The 17,719-nt window shown below is 47.4% G+C and overlaps 1 protein-coding gene across 3 annotated transcripts in view; it reads right to left on the reverse strand.

Moving 5' to 3' along the window:
* SH2B2 (SH2B adaptor protein 2) overlaps positions 1–17,719 on the reverse strand; it is a 71,547-nt gene that overhangs the window by 28,735 nt on the left and 25,093 nt on the right. For all 3 annotated transcript variants that reach the window (XM_050929105.1, XM_050929103.1, XM_050929102.1), the window contains exon 2: positions 5,764–6,651. In XM_050929105.1, the coding sequence (XP_050785062.1) occupies positions 5,764–6,624 (861 nt within the window). In that variant the 5' untranslated portion in view covers positions 6,625–6,651. The remainder of the gene's footprint in view (positions 1–5,763; positions 6,652–17,719) is intronic.

The following is a 17,719-nucleotide window of genomic DNA, read 5'->3' on the forward strand; positions in this document are numbered from 1 at the left end:
GGCAGATCAGAAAAGAGGAAGCAGATGTTTAAAGGGAAGAAAATATGACAGCAGCTCTGAGGGGTAGAAGGAAGACGAGACTTGCTCTGACTCTTCTCAGGAACGGCACCCAAAAGAACCAACAGAGGGAGTCTTCACCGAGTTCCCAGCCCTGCAAAACACTGGCACATGTGAGTAGTCCCACAGAAGTCAATGGGACTCCCCAGATAAGTAAAGTTACTCCCTGCTTAAGCGCTTGCAGGATCAGGCCCTGTGCTTGGGCGGTGGTTTTAGGGCTTGCTCAGAGACTCATCACAGAAATAAATGGGGGCAGGCAAGGGAGGTTTTTGTACTTTGAATACCATCCATACTGCTAGTATAACACCAAGGGGTAAGAGGGGCTGCTGCCAGGTACTTCAAGCACCATATTTAATTTCCCTTCATGTTTTCAATCACTGTTGCTTTGGGAAAATATATTAAAATATTGTTAGAAAGTACAACATCCACTAGAGAGGGGTTTTGCTTTTTCTTTCTTTCTTTTTCAAATGAAAACCCAATTAGCCCCTATTTTTGTAGGACCCACACAAAAACAAAGTAGTGTGCTCTTGTGCACGCTCAGGAGCAAAATTTTAAAGTCTCTTCCCACAACTGTACAAGAAAGCGAGGTTAACGCATCAGCGCCTCTCAAAGGGTGAGTTGGGAGTGGAAATACAGGAACATTTGCCAAATGAAGAAGATAGCTATCGTTAGGGAAAGGTATTTAAGCGAAAGATTTCAGGAGGTTGTAACGATAACAATAAAAGACAAGACTGTTTTCCTAAAAAGCACTTAAAAGAGGTCCTTTTAACACTGATTCTTTCAAAAGGGAGATAAAAACAAACCTGAAGAAATACCTATTACTAGTTGTAATATTGTTTAACAGCAGTTACTGCTCCAGCTAAAACTATGGTCATATCAATCTGCGCATAGACTCACAAGCAGGGCTCCCAGCTGGGCCAGTGCCAGCTGTGCATCTTTCATGCCCTAACTGCTAGTGCGGAAAGAGACTCTGGGGCAGGGGGAAGGGAGCTGGGGGGGCGGGTAATGCAGTTAAAATTAATTAAATAAATAAACAAACAACAAACCCTCTAATTCGATCTCCAGTTCTCTAGGGGACATTAGAAAGGTTAGAAGTCAGTAAATAGAAACCAGATATTTCACTTGTTTGATGACACCCAGAATTCAGACACTATAAATGGTTTCACCCTAATGGATTTTTCATGTGTTCCGATCTATTATGTACATGAGTGTTTTTCCTCCAGCTCAATTTCAGGTTAATACACTGTGAGGAACAGTTTGTATTTGACTCAAATATCTTCCTAAAGGGTGTATATTTCTCTCTCTCTCTCTCTCACACACACACACACACACACACACACACACACACAGTTTGTATTGAATGTAAACATTCCTCTGCCAAGGTGTAAGTCCAAGTACAAGAGTAAGGACCTGATTTGCAGTCTATTTCAGATCAGTGGGCGATTCCCATTGACTTTGACAGGCTTTGGATCAGGGACTAAGCGTAGGAGGCCCAAACTGTGAAATGACTTGTGAACGTGATTAGTTCAGTTCCACTGTGGAAGATGAATGAAATACAAAAAAACAACAACATAAATGGCACAAAAGTAACTTATCTACATTTCATAACCTAAAATTTAATTAGTAATAACTACCTCATCTGCAAAAGGTATCTACCTGGAAGCATTAGTTAATGTTTCCACAGAGCTTTTAAGAGAAAAAGTGCAATGTGCATGCCAAGTAAAATTAATGTGTCTCCACAGGTAAGAACAGTGTATGATTTTTTTTTAATCTCAGCAGGAAGGATGGTCCAGCAGCCGTGGCACTAGCCTGAGACTTGAGAGACCCAGGGTCAATTCCCTGATCTTCCATGGTCTCCTTGTGTGACCCTGGGCAGGTCACTTAGCCTCCCTCATGCCTCAGTTTCTCATCTGTACAATAGAGGATAATTGCACTTCCCTGCCTTACAGGGGTGCTGTGAGGGTACACACATTAAAGACAGTGAGGGACCCAGGTACTGTAATGATGGGGACCATATGGGTCCATTCCATAATGGGGATCATTCAGTCTCTCCATGTCCCCAACTCTAAAGTTGGGATAATAATTCTCTGCCATATGTTTGTGAGATGCTCAGATACTTGATGGTAAAGAGGGATGTGCAGATAGGCAGATATTAAATTGCATAATGAATCTACAGTAGTTGGCTCCTCTTTTTCTGAAGCTTTCTTTAGGACCCTATGGAAGGAAAAAGTGCAGGGAAGAAATAGATAAATAAATAAATGTTCAGGAAGGTAAGTAACTGAGAAGATCATTTGGGAAGGTGTGCTACGAAAGAGGAAACAGGAACAATATTTACTATATGGGCTAGAATGCTCCTGGCAAAGACACTGAAGTCTTTCTTCTTTCTCTCATTGAAATGTTATTGGGGGGGGAGGGTGTCTGCATAGCAGCAAGCCTAAATGCCAGAGAGAGATTCAGGCTGAAAGATGATAATCCCCTTACATTTCTTTAGCTCCATTCATCCCACAGGTTGCGACAGCACTTTACAGTCTTACCCACTGCTCCACAAACTATACACAAGAACCACTTCATCCACCTCTGAATGCGGCCAGTGCTGGGATGAAACACGGCAGCTGTTTAACAGTGCACAGGAACACTTTTGGAAAAGGAGTGAATAACACTTTTCCAGCTGAAAACTCCCCTGCAGTTTAGGTAAGCAGAATAGAAAGTTGGATTTGCCTAGGACATTGGAGGCAGCATAATGATGGCTGCAAAGTGCCCTGGAATCTTTAATAATCAAAAGTGTTTAGGATCTTGGCTCTGCTTCTCACTTGAAAGAGAGCGCGTCCAGCAGCAGTCTCTTAAAGCTGTACTGGGGTATTGATTCAGCACTGATCAGGGGTGAAGGAGGAAAGAGTGCCACCTACTACCTTATCACTACCTGCCTGACCTGTGGGATCCTTACAAGGCTCCAGTGGCCAAGGCAGCTACTGGCCATGCGGTGAAACTCTCTCTCTTCAGGATGATGTCACTGACAATTGGCCAAGGAAGCTGGGCTTGATTAGGCAAAACTAGGGAAGGTTTGGACTGAGTTCCATTCAATCTAAGCCACCACATTTCTCAGATAAAGATGTCTGAGCATACCTCAAAGGATCACAGTGGAGAAGCTACAGAAAAGGCCGAAGCAGCTACTCCATTCTACACTCCTCTTTTCACTCCCTCACAGTGGTCTCAATGCTATTTCCTATGCACGAGCAGAGGTTCAATTTTGATTAAATTAGAAAAGGGTCAGGAATTGAGGTTCTGAATTTAGCCCATCTCTAGGTGGAATGTACCATCCTGAGGGCAGGACGGGCAGGAAAGGGGGCATGGCTGGAGTTCTTTATCCCCCGTTACAGTTACCTAGAGCTACAGAGAAACTGAACCTGTCAAAAACATGGGTGCAGGGTTCACAAGTTGCCTTCCTATCTGGAGGTGGGCAGGGCTAGTCCAGGCTCTGTACTGTGCACGTCTGAAGTGTGTGTGACAATGCTAATGGGCCGAGAGAACTCAAGACTGGTCAGGCTCATCACAAGCTATTTTTACATCCCTGACATCCAGTTGGTGAAAGGTCAGTGCAGCTCTGTAGCACCTGACAGAGCCTCGTTAGCCTCGCAGCTAACGAGTAGGGAGATATGGAGATCCAGCCTAGGCTCCAGTTTCCCCAGCAGAAATGAAGGGTTAGAGGAGGTTCCTGTACGTTGCAGGTTAACGGCTACTAGAAAGAAGTTCACTGGTGTATTGGGAGAGCTCCTGGCTTCAGTCTCCTGCCAGCAGGGCCAGCTCCAGGCACCAGCCCAACAAGCAGGTGCTTGGGGCAGCCAATGGTGAGGGGCAGCACATCCAGGTTGTCGTCGGCAGGTCCCTCACTCCCTCTCGCAGTGGAGGACCAGCCACCGAATTGCCGCTGAAGATTGAAGCAGCGGCGATAGAGCTGCAGATCGCAATTATGGCTTTTTTTTTCCCTTTTCTTTTTGCTGCTTGGGGGGGGGGGGGTAAAAACCCTGGAGCCGCCCTGCCTGCCAGGTAATCACTGGGATCTGAGTTCACCCAAACACCCGGCTGACTCATCGCAGACTGCCCACATGACTGATAGGAGAGAAGAAATAGCAAAAGGATAGAAAGCTAGAGAGAGTCACGCACGCTTTGTTCCTATAAAAGTGCAAGTTACAGGGCCCTCTCGGTGCCTGATCCACAGAGGATACGAGGCTGTTACACCTCAGCCTGTAGCACTGGCTCTTTAGCTCAAGCGATAACAGCTCATGCTTTTAGCTCTGGACATCCCTGGCTCAATCGCTAGTGTCAGCCAAGATGGCAACAATCACAACAGCACAAGATGACGTGTCCGGGCTCATCACCACCAGAAAAAAAATACTGCATTGTATTACTCGCAGGATAATACCCTGGCCAACCAGGAATAACTCAGCTTGCTCGTCCCCGTGTAGACGGGAACCAATCCATGTCACAGAGTCATGTTACACCCTTGCAACACGATTACCAGTTTGATCCCCGTCTACATGAGGCAAAACAAAAGCCAAGCTCTGAGCGTGGCTGATTGGGGTACAAATCATGTGTATTACATGAATCCCAAGACATGGTCGCTAGGCGGGTGCAGAGGGATGCCTTCAGTGCTTCTTGCTATTTGAAATCAGACCTTGTCCCTAAAATCCAGACAAAGTAGCGCTCAAACATGAACCATTTGAGTCCCTGAGGGACTGGATGGCTTGAGAAGGGGAACTCGTAAGGAAGTTGGTGACAGAACAGGGAACTGGGGCCAGGTCATCCAACTTCCAGGCTAGAACTCTAACTACTAGGCAATCCTTCCTCTGTGACGGATTTGGGAAGCGTCACTATCATACAAGGCTCGTTGACAGCCTCAGTAGCTGTGCCTGCCTCCATTGGCCCCTTTGCTTTCAGTATTAACCAAGAGGCCAGCGACTGAATGGATTGACATTAGGAAAAACTTCCTAACTGTCAGGGTGGTTAAGCACTGGAATAAATTGCCCAGGGAGGTTGTGGAATCTCCATCATTGGAGATTTTTAAGAGCAGGTTGGACAAACACCTGTCAGGGATGGTCTAGATAATATTTAGTCCTACCTTGAGTTCAGGGGACTGGACTAGATGACCTCTCAAGGTCCCTTCCGGTTCTATGCTTGGGGATACTAAATTCCTCTTTCACCCCTAGGAGGTGGATCTTCTAGTTCTGAGGTGAGGCACACTGGTGGTGGTAAAAAAAAACCCCTCCAATCCCTATTCAAATCCAGCTCAAAGACCTGTAAGATAGATAATTAACTAGGAGCGTTGGGCATCAGGAAGTCTGAGCAGACAGTAACATTGTTTGGCAGAAACTTGGTGGAGAGCTTGGCACAGACAAAATAAGCAAAACCACTGAATTATGCTTTATACTCGTAGAGTGGATTAAGACCAGGAGGTGGAGGATTAAAATAGACCATCTGAAACAACAGAGGAGCAACACCCATCACCAGGCAGCAGCACACCAGCCTATCAGAGAGCTGTAAAACTGCCACAGCTGTCTGGAGCTCTGATGAAGCGCAGCCCGAAGACGTGTCAGCCGGGATCTATGGCCTCTCGGGGCGAGGAGCGTCACATCTATAAACTCTGCAGCCTGCGGCCAAGCATGTCAATATAGATAGGAAGCTCAACCATGAAGAACCTACAAGACCTACCTTTGGAGGCACATAAAACTCCAGCAGGAACCTCTCCCCCTCCATTTTCACAGCCTTCCTGAGCATCAGCCGACACTTCTGCCACTGAGAGCTACCCACACAGTTCGTGTCATCCGCCACCATGTAGCGGAGGGTGCCCTCCCTCTGAATATCCACCAGTTCCACCTTGGAAGACTGGACTTTTGACAGCCGTAGCTTTTGAGTCCATCTCTCCCTTGTGTCATTGTGTTCCTTGTTCGCAGAGGGACAGTGCTCTCTCTCTGACCTCCTGCCACCCTGCGTGGCCTCCACGCCTGGCTCCGGAGAGGACTTCCTGTGCCACATCTCCTTCATGCCATCCACCACGCACAGACTCATATTCCTCAAGGAGAAACCTTTCTTGAATTTCGGCTTGGAAGTAGCATGGACAGAGACGTCCTCTGAACTCCGAGAGTGGCCGTAGGAAGAAACTTTATGGGCCTGAGCCTGCTGGGACTGGCTCAGATATCGGCTGGAGTTCACGGGGTTGTCCATGCTGTCCAGGGATTCTGTGGAGGTCTCCTCTTTCCTCTGGAGGATGTCTCGGCCGTAAGGCATGTGGCAGTTCTGTAGTCCCACAAAGGGCACTATGTTGTACTTGGTTGGGGAGTCGGACACAAACACCCTGCTGACCTCCAAGCTGAAGATGTCCAAGAAATTGGCAGCAAAGTGATGGGAGAAGGAGGTTTCAGCCCCCGGGGTATCGTAATGGGGGTTCTCCTTCAGGAACTGGCAGAATTTCTGAGCAAAATCCACCGCAGCAGCCTGGGCGTGGAGCTCACAGAATTCCCTCCAGTCGGGAAGCTGGGAGGAAGACTCTTGGCAAAGGGCATCACCATTCATGACTGCCCCATTCCACCTACCAGCAAACTGCAAAGGCAAATCAAAGAGAAGGTTAATGACAGTTCACATAAGGAATTCTAAACACAAACACACACACCACTGCAGAACTATCCATGGCCAAGGGAATGCACAAGAAAAACAAGGACAATTGATGGTATGTAACATTTTAAACAGCTGCAGTCACAACATTCCACCATGTCTAGAAAGCATGCAGAACTATGGTTAGTGCAACCTTATTTCTGCCTCTATGATCACATCACTTCAGACGCTAGCCCTAACATGTTCCATGTCTTAAGACCACTGAGTAATGGCTATGATTGCCAAGGATCCCATGAGGCTTTGCAGGGTGGTGGGGCAGTGGGAATCAGGTTCTAGAAAAATCGGTATCTTAATTAGCACATCCCGTTTCACATCTGGGTGCTCACATCAGTATTTTCACAGCTAAAGTACCAATATGAACACTCAAAATAATGAACTGGATGCCTTAAATTAGAGGCCTACAACCAGACCTTGTATATATCATCTGCACCATGAAGACCTCACTCACTACTGAAATGCATCCACCTCTGGAGCAGAACATATCCACCATTTAACAGCAGACTACAACACTTCCCTTCAGGGCAGAAAGAGAAGAATACCCTGTCCAACTGAAGCTACAAGAGACTTTTTTGGTAAGCAAAATATAAACACCAAATACAAATTTGGCTAGGACACAATGATCAACAGTCTAGTCTTTTAAAAGAAGCGTGCTACCATTTCACAATGACGGATGGTTCTCTCAGCATCATGACTGGGACAGAGACAAGTACGGACTCAGAAGGAAGAGCATCATCTACGGAATCACCAACACCACTTCCTGTGGTGCAAAGTTTTTCCTTAGACATCTCTTATCGACTCACTATCCAAGACCCTGCCCTGTGTACCGTTCGGGAGCAGACAGCATCCCAGACAGATGCAGCTGGGCTAGGCAGACACCACCAACCACATGGGGGAAAAAAAATAAATCACAAAATAATTGCTGGGAGTTCAGAGGGATAAGTCAAAGTTAGGGCATACGTACAGAGCCAGCTATGCACAACCTGCCTCCAGAGCCACACAGTGAACGCGGAAATAACATCCATTCAGAGTTCTATTCTGTTCTAAGTTTTTACACTGTCGCACGAGCGCCTTCCAGTAGTGCTTTCAGTAACATGGCCACACACCTGTCACACATTTGTTCTCTCATCCTCTGCCCAGAGGGAGAAGTGCGTGGCGTGGAGTGCCTTGTTTTGGTAGAGTCCTCCTGCAACGCTGTTCCTTTCTTGTCCCAGGAGCAGGGATTGTTTGGGGAGACGGCATCTTTTACAGATGGAGCAGGGAGGGTCTCATCCAAGCAACAAGGGAAACCTCCCATCGGTTAATACAGGCACAGCTGCAAAGGCATAAAAAGCCAGCCTTTGCTTTTGCTTCTGTGCTGGAATAAGTTAAAGGACTCTGCTGCCATGACCAGCCTCTGCTATTGCTGATGCTGGAGGTGGAGTGTGTGACATTGCACTTTATATGATTTTATGAAAATATGCTAATGTAACTGGAATATGCTTCATGCAAAAGGTCGTTTGTAAGGTATCATTACAAAGCTTATAATCTACTGAGTGTGATTATCCTATTTGTAGAAATGTACCACTCTTGTATCTGAAACTAGAAATATGAAATATAACTGAGGGTCTGTTGTAATTATGCAAAGTGTGGGCCATTAAGAGTGATCTGGAATCTTGATAACTCCCATTAACCAGGACAATTGACTGCAGATGGGTGTGTTTTACCTGTAAGTCTTCCTGTATGTGTGTGTGTGCTGGCAAGCGGGTAATGAAGTCTTGCAGTGGCATGTGATCATGTCACCTGAACTGGAATCCATCTTTAACCTGGTGCTTTTCCACGGGGGGGGGGGGGGGGGAAGGGAGAGGGTAAGGAGGAAAACCCAGAGGGACAAACGATTCCGGCCTTATGCAAAAGATATATAAATAGGTGGAACAGAACAAAGACAGGCAGCCATCATGAGGAATCCCCTAGCTACCACCTGAGCTGAAATGAGGGCTGTACCAGGGGAAAGGATTGTGCCCAGATTAGGAAGGAGTCCACTCTGTGAAAGAGACTTATTGAAACATCTTTCAGGGTGAGATTTTATCTGTACTCAGTTGTATTACTGTATTAAGCTTAGATTTGCATGTTTTATTTTATTTTGCTTGGTAATTCACTTTGTTCTGTCTGTTACTACTTGGAACCACTTAAATCCTACTTTCTGTATTTAATAGAATCACTTTTTACTTATTAATTAACTCAGAGTATGTGTTAATACCTGGGGGGGGGAGGGCAAACAGCTATGCATATCTCTCTATCAGTGTTATAGAGGGCGAACAATTTATGAGTTTATCCTGTATAAGCTTTATACAGAGTAAAACAGATTTATTTGGGTTTAGACCCCACTGGGAAATGGGCATCTGAGTGTAAAAGACAAGAACACTTCTGTAAGCTGCTTTCAGTTAAATCTGCAGCTTTGGGGCAAGTAATTCAGACTCTGGGTCTGTGTTGGAGCAGACGGGTGTGTCTGGCTCAGCAAGACAGAGTGCTGGGGCCCCGAGCTGGCAGGGAAAGCAGGGGCAGAAGTAGTCTTGGCACATCACTTGGCAGTTCCCAAGGGGGTTTCTGTGATCCAACCAGTCACAGAGTGATACCAATCCACACCTATGCCTGCCGCCTGGAGGAGTCACTCATCTTCTCAGGAGCACATCTGGACACGATATGCCCCGCTAAGTATTAAATCCTAGCTGGAAATGACCATGCTTATCTGCTCCTGAAGTTACACATCACACCAAGAGGGGCTGCTGTAGTGGTCTCAGCTCCCTCACACACTCACCCTCTCATCTTGGATTGGATGTCAAGGTGGCAATACCGGGACCAAGGTTAGAGCAATTAATATGAAGAATTGTTCCTGGGGCCAGCATATTTATCCAGCTAACAGGCCATTGTAAGTGCCTTTTGCAGCCATCCATCATGTATCTAACTACACAGATCCCTCCTGTTGTGAGATATGATCTGACTTGCATAATCAATCAACACCGCACAAATATACAACCCCATTGTTTTTATCTGTATTACAGTAGATTCATAGACTTTAGGGTCAGAAGGGACCATCGTGATCATCTAGTCTGATCTCCTGCCCATCGCAAGCCACAGAACTTCACTCACTCTTGAAACAGAACCCTAACTCTGGCTGAGTTACTGCAGTCCTCCAATCACAGGTTAAAGACTAGAGGCCCTCGCTGAAATCACCGGCCCCAGAGTACTGGGCGCTGTACATACCCAATCCCCAAAGAGCTCACACACCAAACAGACAATATAGATAAAGGAAGGGAAGGGAAACACAAGTCACACTTCATTGCTGGGTTCATTATGTCAGGAGCTCTCTAACTTTTGGAGAACCATACTTTAAAAGGAAGAGTGTGTACCTCCAGATTGGCCTCCCCTCCCATTCAGGATCCTGCCATCCCGCCTCTTCTCCCATTCACAATTGCCTGACAGCTCTGATGTAGCTACTTGCAACTGCTGCCATTGAAGAGTAGCATCAGGAAAGGATGTGATATTTTTAGCTGCTGTTCAGTGCAATTCAGCAGCTGAAGCAAGGAGGAGCCAGCCAGCCCTATGTGGTCAGCAGGATTGATGCAAACTGCCAGCAACTGTTTTGCTGACCTCTGCTCTACAGGCCACTGCTGGTCAAGAACCTCAGGGTCAGGTCATTGTCTGCCTGCTGGTGGGACTAGAGGAGATTGATCCTTACAGCAAACACTCCACTGCTTGTGCAGGTCAACCAGGTTTCTAGCTCTGCCCTGGGGAAAGCATTCCACAAGCTGATAAGCTGAATTGCCCGGTGAGGAGAAAAAAAAATAAATACATCTGCTTTGTCCTCAACTCCACCCCGTTACTCATACTTTCTGTTAACGGCACATTTATAGCATATAAAGGGTTAATGATTAAGAGGTGTTCTATAATGTTATGGGCATGAGTAGTTCATCCTACAGGTGGTTATAACCACAGCAGTAGAAGGTATTACAGATGGCTGTAAGCCGTGGTTATAAGTACACTCCTGGACTCTATAACAGTTTCTGAGCCATTTCTTGGAACATCTGTGGATGATTCTTAACCTTTTAAACATTCTGGAGACATCCCCAGAGTAGAGAGTGTGATCACTTTTATTTATTGTTGCTTGGACCCTCTTCGGCATCTGTCCCCAGAGAGGCTGGGTGGAAAACAGTAAGCTTGAAAGTAAAACCACTTTCCCCAGGGGAAGTGCAGGGTCCTTCTGAAATCCCCCGTGGGATCAAGTTTGGAGCAGAGACAGAGGCTCATGAGCGTCAGCCTCTGAATGTGCTTCTGCTTGGACAAGAGACAACCTTCCAAGCCAACACAGGAAGAGGAGAGGCAGAAAGGCCAGCGACGTGGTCTAGATGAGATAAGCGGAGAAAAGCAACAGGTTTGGGGCTGGGCTTCCAGGTCTATACATTGATGAGTAGAGCTGCTAATGCCTGCCCGAGTTGCACTAGATTAACACACAGGGCTGGGAGTCAGGACTGCAGGGTTCTCTTTCCCCGCCCTGACACAGGCTCATGATGCGATCTTGGGCAAGTCACTTACCCTTTCTGTGCCTCGGTTTCCTTATCTATCTAAACTGAGGGTGAAACCTCCCTACCTCACAGGCATGGTGTGGCCAGATCTAGCTCATTAGTGTTTGCAAGGTGAAGAGATCACACCTCTTCCTATGATTATGGATAAAGGAGGAAATTTTGTGCAAGCCCTGGGTTTGACACCCCCAGTGAAGCCAGGGAGAGACCCATGCACAGCATTGAGCCGTATAATCACAGGCTTTAACAAGATTATAAATCCGGCTTGCTTCCAGTTAGCATCAATGGAAAGCAAGGTGCAGAGGGTAACCCAGGGATATTAATAATGCTTTGACGGGAAACCAAGCCAACAGGAGCTGAGGGGGAGGGCAGGGGAGTCTGATGCTGATCGTTATTGATGGCAGGGATGGACTGCGTCAAGGGCAGGAAATGTCACATGGATCAAATCGGGAACGCAGAGTCCACCCAGCCCCTGACAGCCAAGCAGCAGGATTAGATAGATTTTTGAGACACTTGCTGCCTGAACTCATTGGTAGGGAAGCCGAAAATTATCAGCCTCACCCCTCTGGATGCAATTTGGGGCAAGTGACTGCTCCTGCTTCCAACAGAGCAACACCCTCGGTGGAAAGAGAGCCATGCTCATTTGTTAAGCCAGTCTAGCAACTAATTAATACCACACCTGGGCTAATAATCTCTCCCCTACTGGGCAGGAGAGTCAGGGCCAGTAAGTGCTGCTCTGGAGCTGCGTGGCTGGCGTTCAGAGAGTTCCTTTTAATTACAGGGAAGCCTTGCCTCTCACTCGTCTTCATTAGTGTCAGGATCTACAGTAGGACAGCATCTCAAGAAGCAGCTGCAGCTCCTGGGTGAATGGAAGCGGGAGGGGGACCAGATTCTACTGCAAACGTACATGTGCCCCGAGTAAAGCAACTGACAAGTAGCTCATTCTGCAGGCGCATTCATGGTTCTACAACTGTGCAAATCTGGCCTGCAGCTGAGGAGGCCTTCATTTGACTGGTAGCTGTCTAAAGCCAGATTCTGAGCATAGGGGATAAAGTGAGAGACCCCTTTTGGCCTAAACCCTCCCTCCCAACAAACTGGGCACGCAATATTTCCCTGCTCGTAACTAGCCATCACCACGCATGGGTACAGGTCTGTGTGGATACATGAGTACCCTCAGTCCGAGAAAGAATGAATGGATTCTCAGCTTTACAAGTCTGGAAATCACATACACACACCCCTACTTTGAACTAACAGCAGGGTCTGAAAACTGGTTTACATAGCTTAACCTTCACACTGTCTGTAATGCAACAGAGAATTCCACGATCTCCATTTTAGAGAAATGGAGGCAGAGCACAGGGAAGCAGTTTGCCCAAGATCGTTCAGCAAGTACGTTGCAGAGCTTGGACGCAGAAGCCAGGAAACAGCTAGATCCGCCATTCTCAAAGTGCAGTCCCTCCCCAGTGGTTGACAGAACTGGATATTTTGAGACCTAAGCAGTGTCAGAGTTTAAGGCCAGAAGGGAACACCAGAGCATCTAGTCTGACCTCCTGGCCATGACCACCACCCTGCACCTGTGCACTAACCCAACAGCCAAAATGAGACCCATGTATTACACCCCACAGAAGACTAGATTATGTGCCACTGGCACAGAACAAGAGGAATCAAATTGCACTCAGCAATGGCAGGGAAATGATTCAGTGAGATACACCCAGATAATCCTGGCAAGCGGCCCGCACACACATGCTGCAAAGGGAGGCGAAAACCTCCACTGCCAATTTGACTCCGGGGAAAAATTCTTTCCCAACCCCACACAGCAATCAGTTAGACCCTGAGAACATGAGAGAACCAGCCAGCCAAGCACCAGAGAGAGAGAGAATGCTCAGTGCCGCCCCAGAGCCCTACCCTGCCTCCCCCATCCAAAGGCCCTTCTCCAGTCATGACCATCCCTAATGCTCCAGAGGAAGAAGCATTTAGAATATATTGAGGGAAGGGAAGGGAAATCCCTTTCTGACCCCTTCAGGTGTCTGGCTGAAACCGTGTGGTGGGTTTGGGGATGGGAGGTGGGCTTCTCTCTCACATGGAGGTCTGCAATACAAAAGGACTGTAGAACCCCTTCATGAGGCCATGTTCATTTAGAATGTGGATGAAAGGGAGACAAGCAGCGCTAACAGTGGATAAATATTTAACAGTGACCCCCACCACCATCTAGCCCCCAAGAGAGGAGCAGCCACCATACAGAGAAGAGAGCAAGGGAAGAAGCCAATAGCAGCTCAGCGGTTATCCCAGGTGGATTATTAGAAATTATTCCATGTATTTAAGATTCTCTAACAAGTCTAGTGAACCAGGCGAGAAGTGAATTATTCATTGGCTTGGCCCAGTTTTCAGCGTTGTTTGGTCTTGGAGGGAGCAGACGCTGGAATAATTGTATAGGCTGAGATGCTTCAGGACGTTGCACCTCTCTAGTGGGCTGCTAGGACGCTGGTTGTCACTCTGGACTCTGCATTCACACTTTGTAGAGCTCTACAAAGGGCGCAGAGCTCATTGCTGAGTAACAGTGTGACGGGGTTCACTCACAACTGCAGCGCCTCCTGCTGGCTGTCCCGGGAATTAGCTCTGTTTGCCAGTGCACCCTCTTCTGGTGATCTTGCTGCCATCACTTCTGCTCCAGGACCGACGTGACTCCAAGGACCGCGGCATCCTCTTCAGGACACAGACCTCTGGCTGTACCACTCTCCACGTTCCAGGGGATTGTACCACAGTCCGACGGTCCAGCTACTTCCTCAGAGGCGAGTGGGGTGAAAGGGGACCTGGGCCCGTCCACTACTCTGGGACCCTGCAGCTGGCAGCCATGTTCTGTGTCCACTCCAACCTCTCTATCTACTTCTCTGGACCCCTTCCCCGCAGCCCCAGGGCCTTCTCCACCCTTATCTCAGGGCTTCAGCATGCCAGTCTTAGCAGTCAGCCAGGAACTCACTCTCATTCCCTTGATCCTGCCCAGCACTGCTCTGCCCAAGGTGCTAGCTTTCTTCCTCCCACAAGGCAGTCAGTCCTCCCTCCTTGAGCTCCAGGGAGCAACTGGAGCTGCTCTGCCATGCAGTTCTTCTTATATGGGCCTACCAGGCCTTGATTGGCTGCTCCTCTCAGCCCTTCTATGATTGGCTGCCTCCTGCACAGTCTCCCTAGGGCTCTATTAACCCCTTAGAGCCCAGTGTAGGGCAGGCCACCCATCACAAACAGCAACAGGCAGAGTTGTTCATCAGGGCGTGGGGTGGGTGTTTCTGTCCCATCAGTACAGCATCCTGAGCAGAAAGATGAGCTCATGGTTAAGGCACAGGGCTGGAACTGAGAAGACCATGTTCCAAGACAAAACCATTGGCAAGGGAGTTTGATGAGGTCAGATTCCTCCTAGTCGAGAGACCGTCACCTCACATGCAGACACCGATAGTCGTCCTCGTCGGGCATCTCAGCAGCTAGATCCAGGACCAAAGAGTCTCACTTCCAAGGACGTGATCCCTCCCAGTCAGGGATGAGCGGCCATGGGTAAGGTGGTGCTGGGGAACGTTTGCCCTGGGTGGCCCATGCTGCACCTGCAAGCAGGATGTACCTGTGGCAAAGCACACGTCTGGGAACTTGTCCCACTGACCCAGCTCTGCCTCCAGTTTTGTATGTGTCCTGGTGGAATGAGGAGGATCAGTTCATTAATGTTTACGAAGTGTTTTGAGATCTTTCAACAGATGGCACTATACAGGTGTGTCATATTGCTTCATAGAGAAAGGATTTTGGTCTGTAGTCCCATCAGACTGGCACGTTTCCCTCAGCACTATTATTCATATGAAGCAAGTCTATCTTTTTCTATTAATCCAAGATGAATGGGAGATTTGATCACTGCAGTATCTCTGATATGGCAGGAACCTCGCCATCCCCCGGACACACTGCCAGCCCACAGGCAGCGGGAACAGCGCTGCAGCTGAGTGTAAAATCCTGCAGCTAATGCCCCTCTGTTAACACTCCAAGAACAGCCAGTGCAGAGTGCTCCAACAGGGATGCATGTGAGGTTATTAACATTTCACCCTGGCCAGCACTACACTGGGCTCAGAGAGGAGTTTTGCCAACAGAACACAGCCTACAGTGGCAGGGTGAGAATGGGGCTGGCTAGAAACTCAGCATTGATTGAGGGAACTCTATTGACTTTTTAAGTTGCTGACAAGTTTGGAAAAAGTTCCATTCAGTAGAACAACAGCTTCCCACAGACAGTGGGTATAGGCGAAGGATGTCAGCAGTAATACCTTCTGTTTTCAGGAAGCAATAAATACAACAGCCTTTTATCGCCTCAGTTATACACTCCCACTCTCTCTGCTCCAGGGAGATCCAAGTGCCAGATGGATGAATTAGCGAGAAAGTGGAAAGGTATAAAGGATTCTATTTAATGTTATCTACACAGTACCAAGGAAATGCCTTGAAGGCAGAACAGCGCCTGTTGATGGAGCCACCGAAGTGGAACTGCCGAGAAGACACCTGTCTAAATACAGGCTTCCAGGAAATCCCTGGAACTGGTGCTCTGGACCCACCCACCTCAGGAGTTAGGCAAGGATTGCTAGGGTGGGAGAGATGAAATGGGTTTTGCAGAACTAGAGATGGGTCCGAACCAGAACTAGCTCAAAAGCCCCCTCAACTTTGAGGAAGGCTGAGTCCAGATGTAGCAATTCAAGCCCATCTTGAAGCAATGTCCAACGCACGTGTGATTTACATCTGGATCCCATTTTATCGGCCTCCACCTGCCCTCCCTTGAGGCTTGTGGTGGACTTGAGAAAAAACAGTTCTGGTTTAGGGTAATTTTTTCCTGGAGAACAAATTCCTCAGTTTAGCCACAAAACAGGTAGATCCAAGAGATCGACCATGCAGGCTTCCCATGCACCACACTGCTGATGGGTCTTGGCCGCCCTGGAGGGACCCCACCTATCTCCACAGTCCTGTCATTCCTCGCCCTCTCTGCAGCATTTGCTAACATGGCATCAGTTAGTGCAGACTATGATAACGATTTGTGCGATGGGGCCCGCTGAGCACTGAGCTCCTGACTGAGACACACTACAACTACCCTCACACTGATGGTTGCAGAGCCATCCAGCGGCGACGAGGTGTTGTATAGAAAGGCCAAGACAAACCTGCCTTCCTTAGCCCTGGTCCAGTCAGGAAGGTCTTAGCTTTCTGTGCAATTACCCTGCCAGGCAACTGCTGCAGATGGAAACGAAAAAAGACCAGTGAGAGAAATCCTGGGGAATGCCTCAATATACAAATGAGATGCTTTTCCACCTGTGTGGTGCCAGTTCATTGGCTGCTCAACTGACAATTAGCTGCACCCTCCCCCTGACACACACTTAGAAGGGGAGTGAGAGGTTGGGAAAGCAGGAGGAGAACAATACAAACTTTCTATTAATTATTCAGAGATTAAATTTCCATTAATATGTCTGTTACCAGGTTAGTTTGTCACACCAGCTGGGGAGAAAACATACCAGGATGTGGACTAATGACAATAAAAACATTACTTGTTTGTACGTCAAACTACTTAGGTCATTTTGAACACCAGAAGGAGCATGGCCTTAGGCAGATTTTCTTCACGATGGAACATTTAATTTTAGTAACTAAAGAAAATATTTACAATTCTGGGGTAAGAGAGAGCTACTTGGGCATGTTGGGATCATTTATTTCCTAGATCTGGATGTTTGGGGGTTTGCCATCATTAGCAAATGGGATAGAAAGTTGGAGGCAATGTAGTTGCTCACTCAAAAGTGACTTTAATCAGGATTCTAAATGGGAATTAGGCACCTAATTCAGAGTGACACCTAATTCCTGTAAGCACCTTTGAAAATTCCTACCCCAGACTCAAGGCCAGTGAGGCACGCAGGAGGGGAAAGAAATAAAACAGCGTTTCGTCCTAAGAACCTAGTTTAGTTTATTGCTTTGGGTTATTCCACCTCTGCCTTATATCCTGGGAAACATGGTCCTGTCAGAGGCCATAAATTGCATTTGTTTTATGATTAGGACCATGCAAAAGGATTATTGATTTTTCATAAAGCCACTAAGGAGCCCCATCTGCAAGTTCCCATCATGATTCACCTTCAGGATTTACTGATCCTGTATCGCCTCCACAGTTCCGACTTGGCAACGTGGCTGTATTCCGTATACGGCAAATTTACACTCAGACTGGAGTGCCATGTAGCTTGGTTTCCTAGGAAAAACTGACCCGAAGTAGCACTACTTTTTAAGATACTATTTATCCCCTGTTCTCAAGATGTTCTACGGGGTCTTTCACACCAACGCCAGGATTTTAGTGTCAGACTATTCATTTCCTGGGCTGGATTTCTGTCATGGCTTTTGATCCATTTTTGTATCCATGACTTTTTGAAACTACACAAAAGTTACAACAACAGAAGATGCATGAC

This window comes from Gopherus flavomarginatus, chromosome 19 (genome assembly GCF_025201925.1).
Source record: "Gopherus flavomarginatus isolate rGopFla2 chromosome 19, rGopFla2.mat.asm, whole genome shotgun sequence".
Taxonomy (NCBI): domain Eukaryota; kingdom Metazoa; phylum Chordata; order Testudines; family Testudinidae; genus Gopherus; species Gopherus flavomarginatus.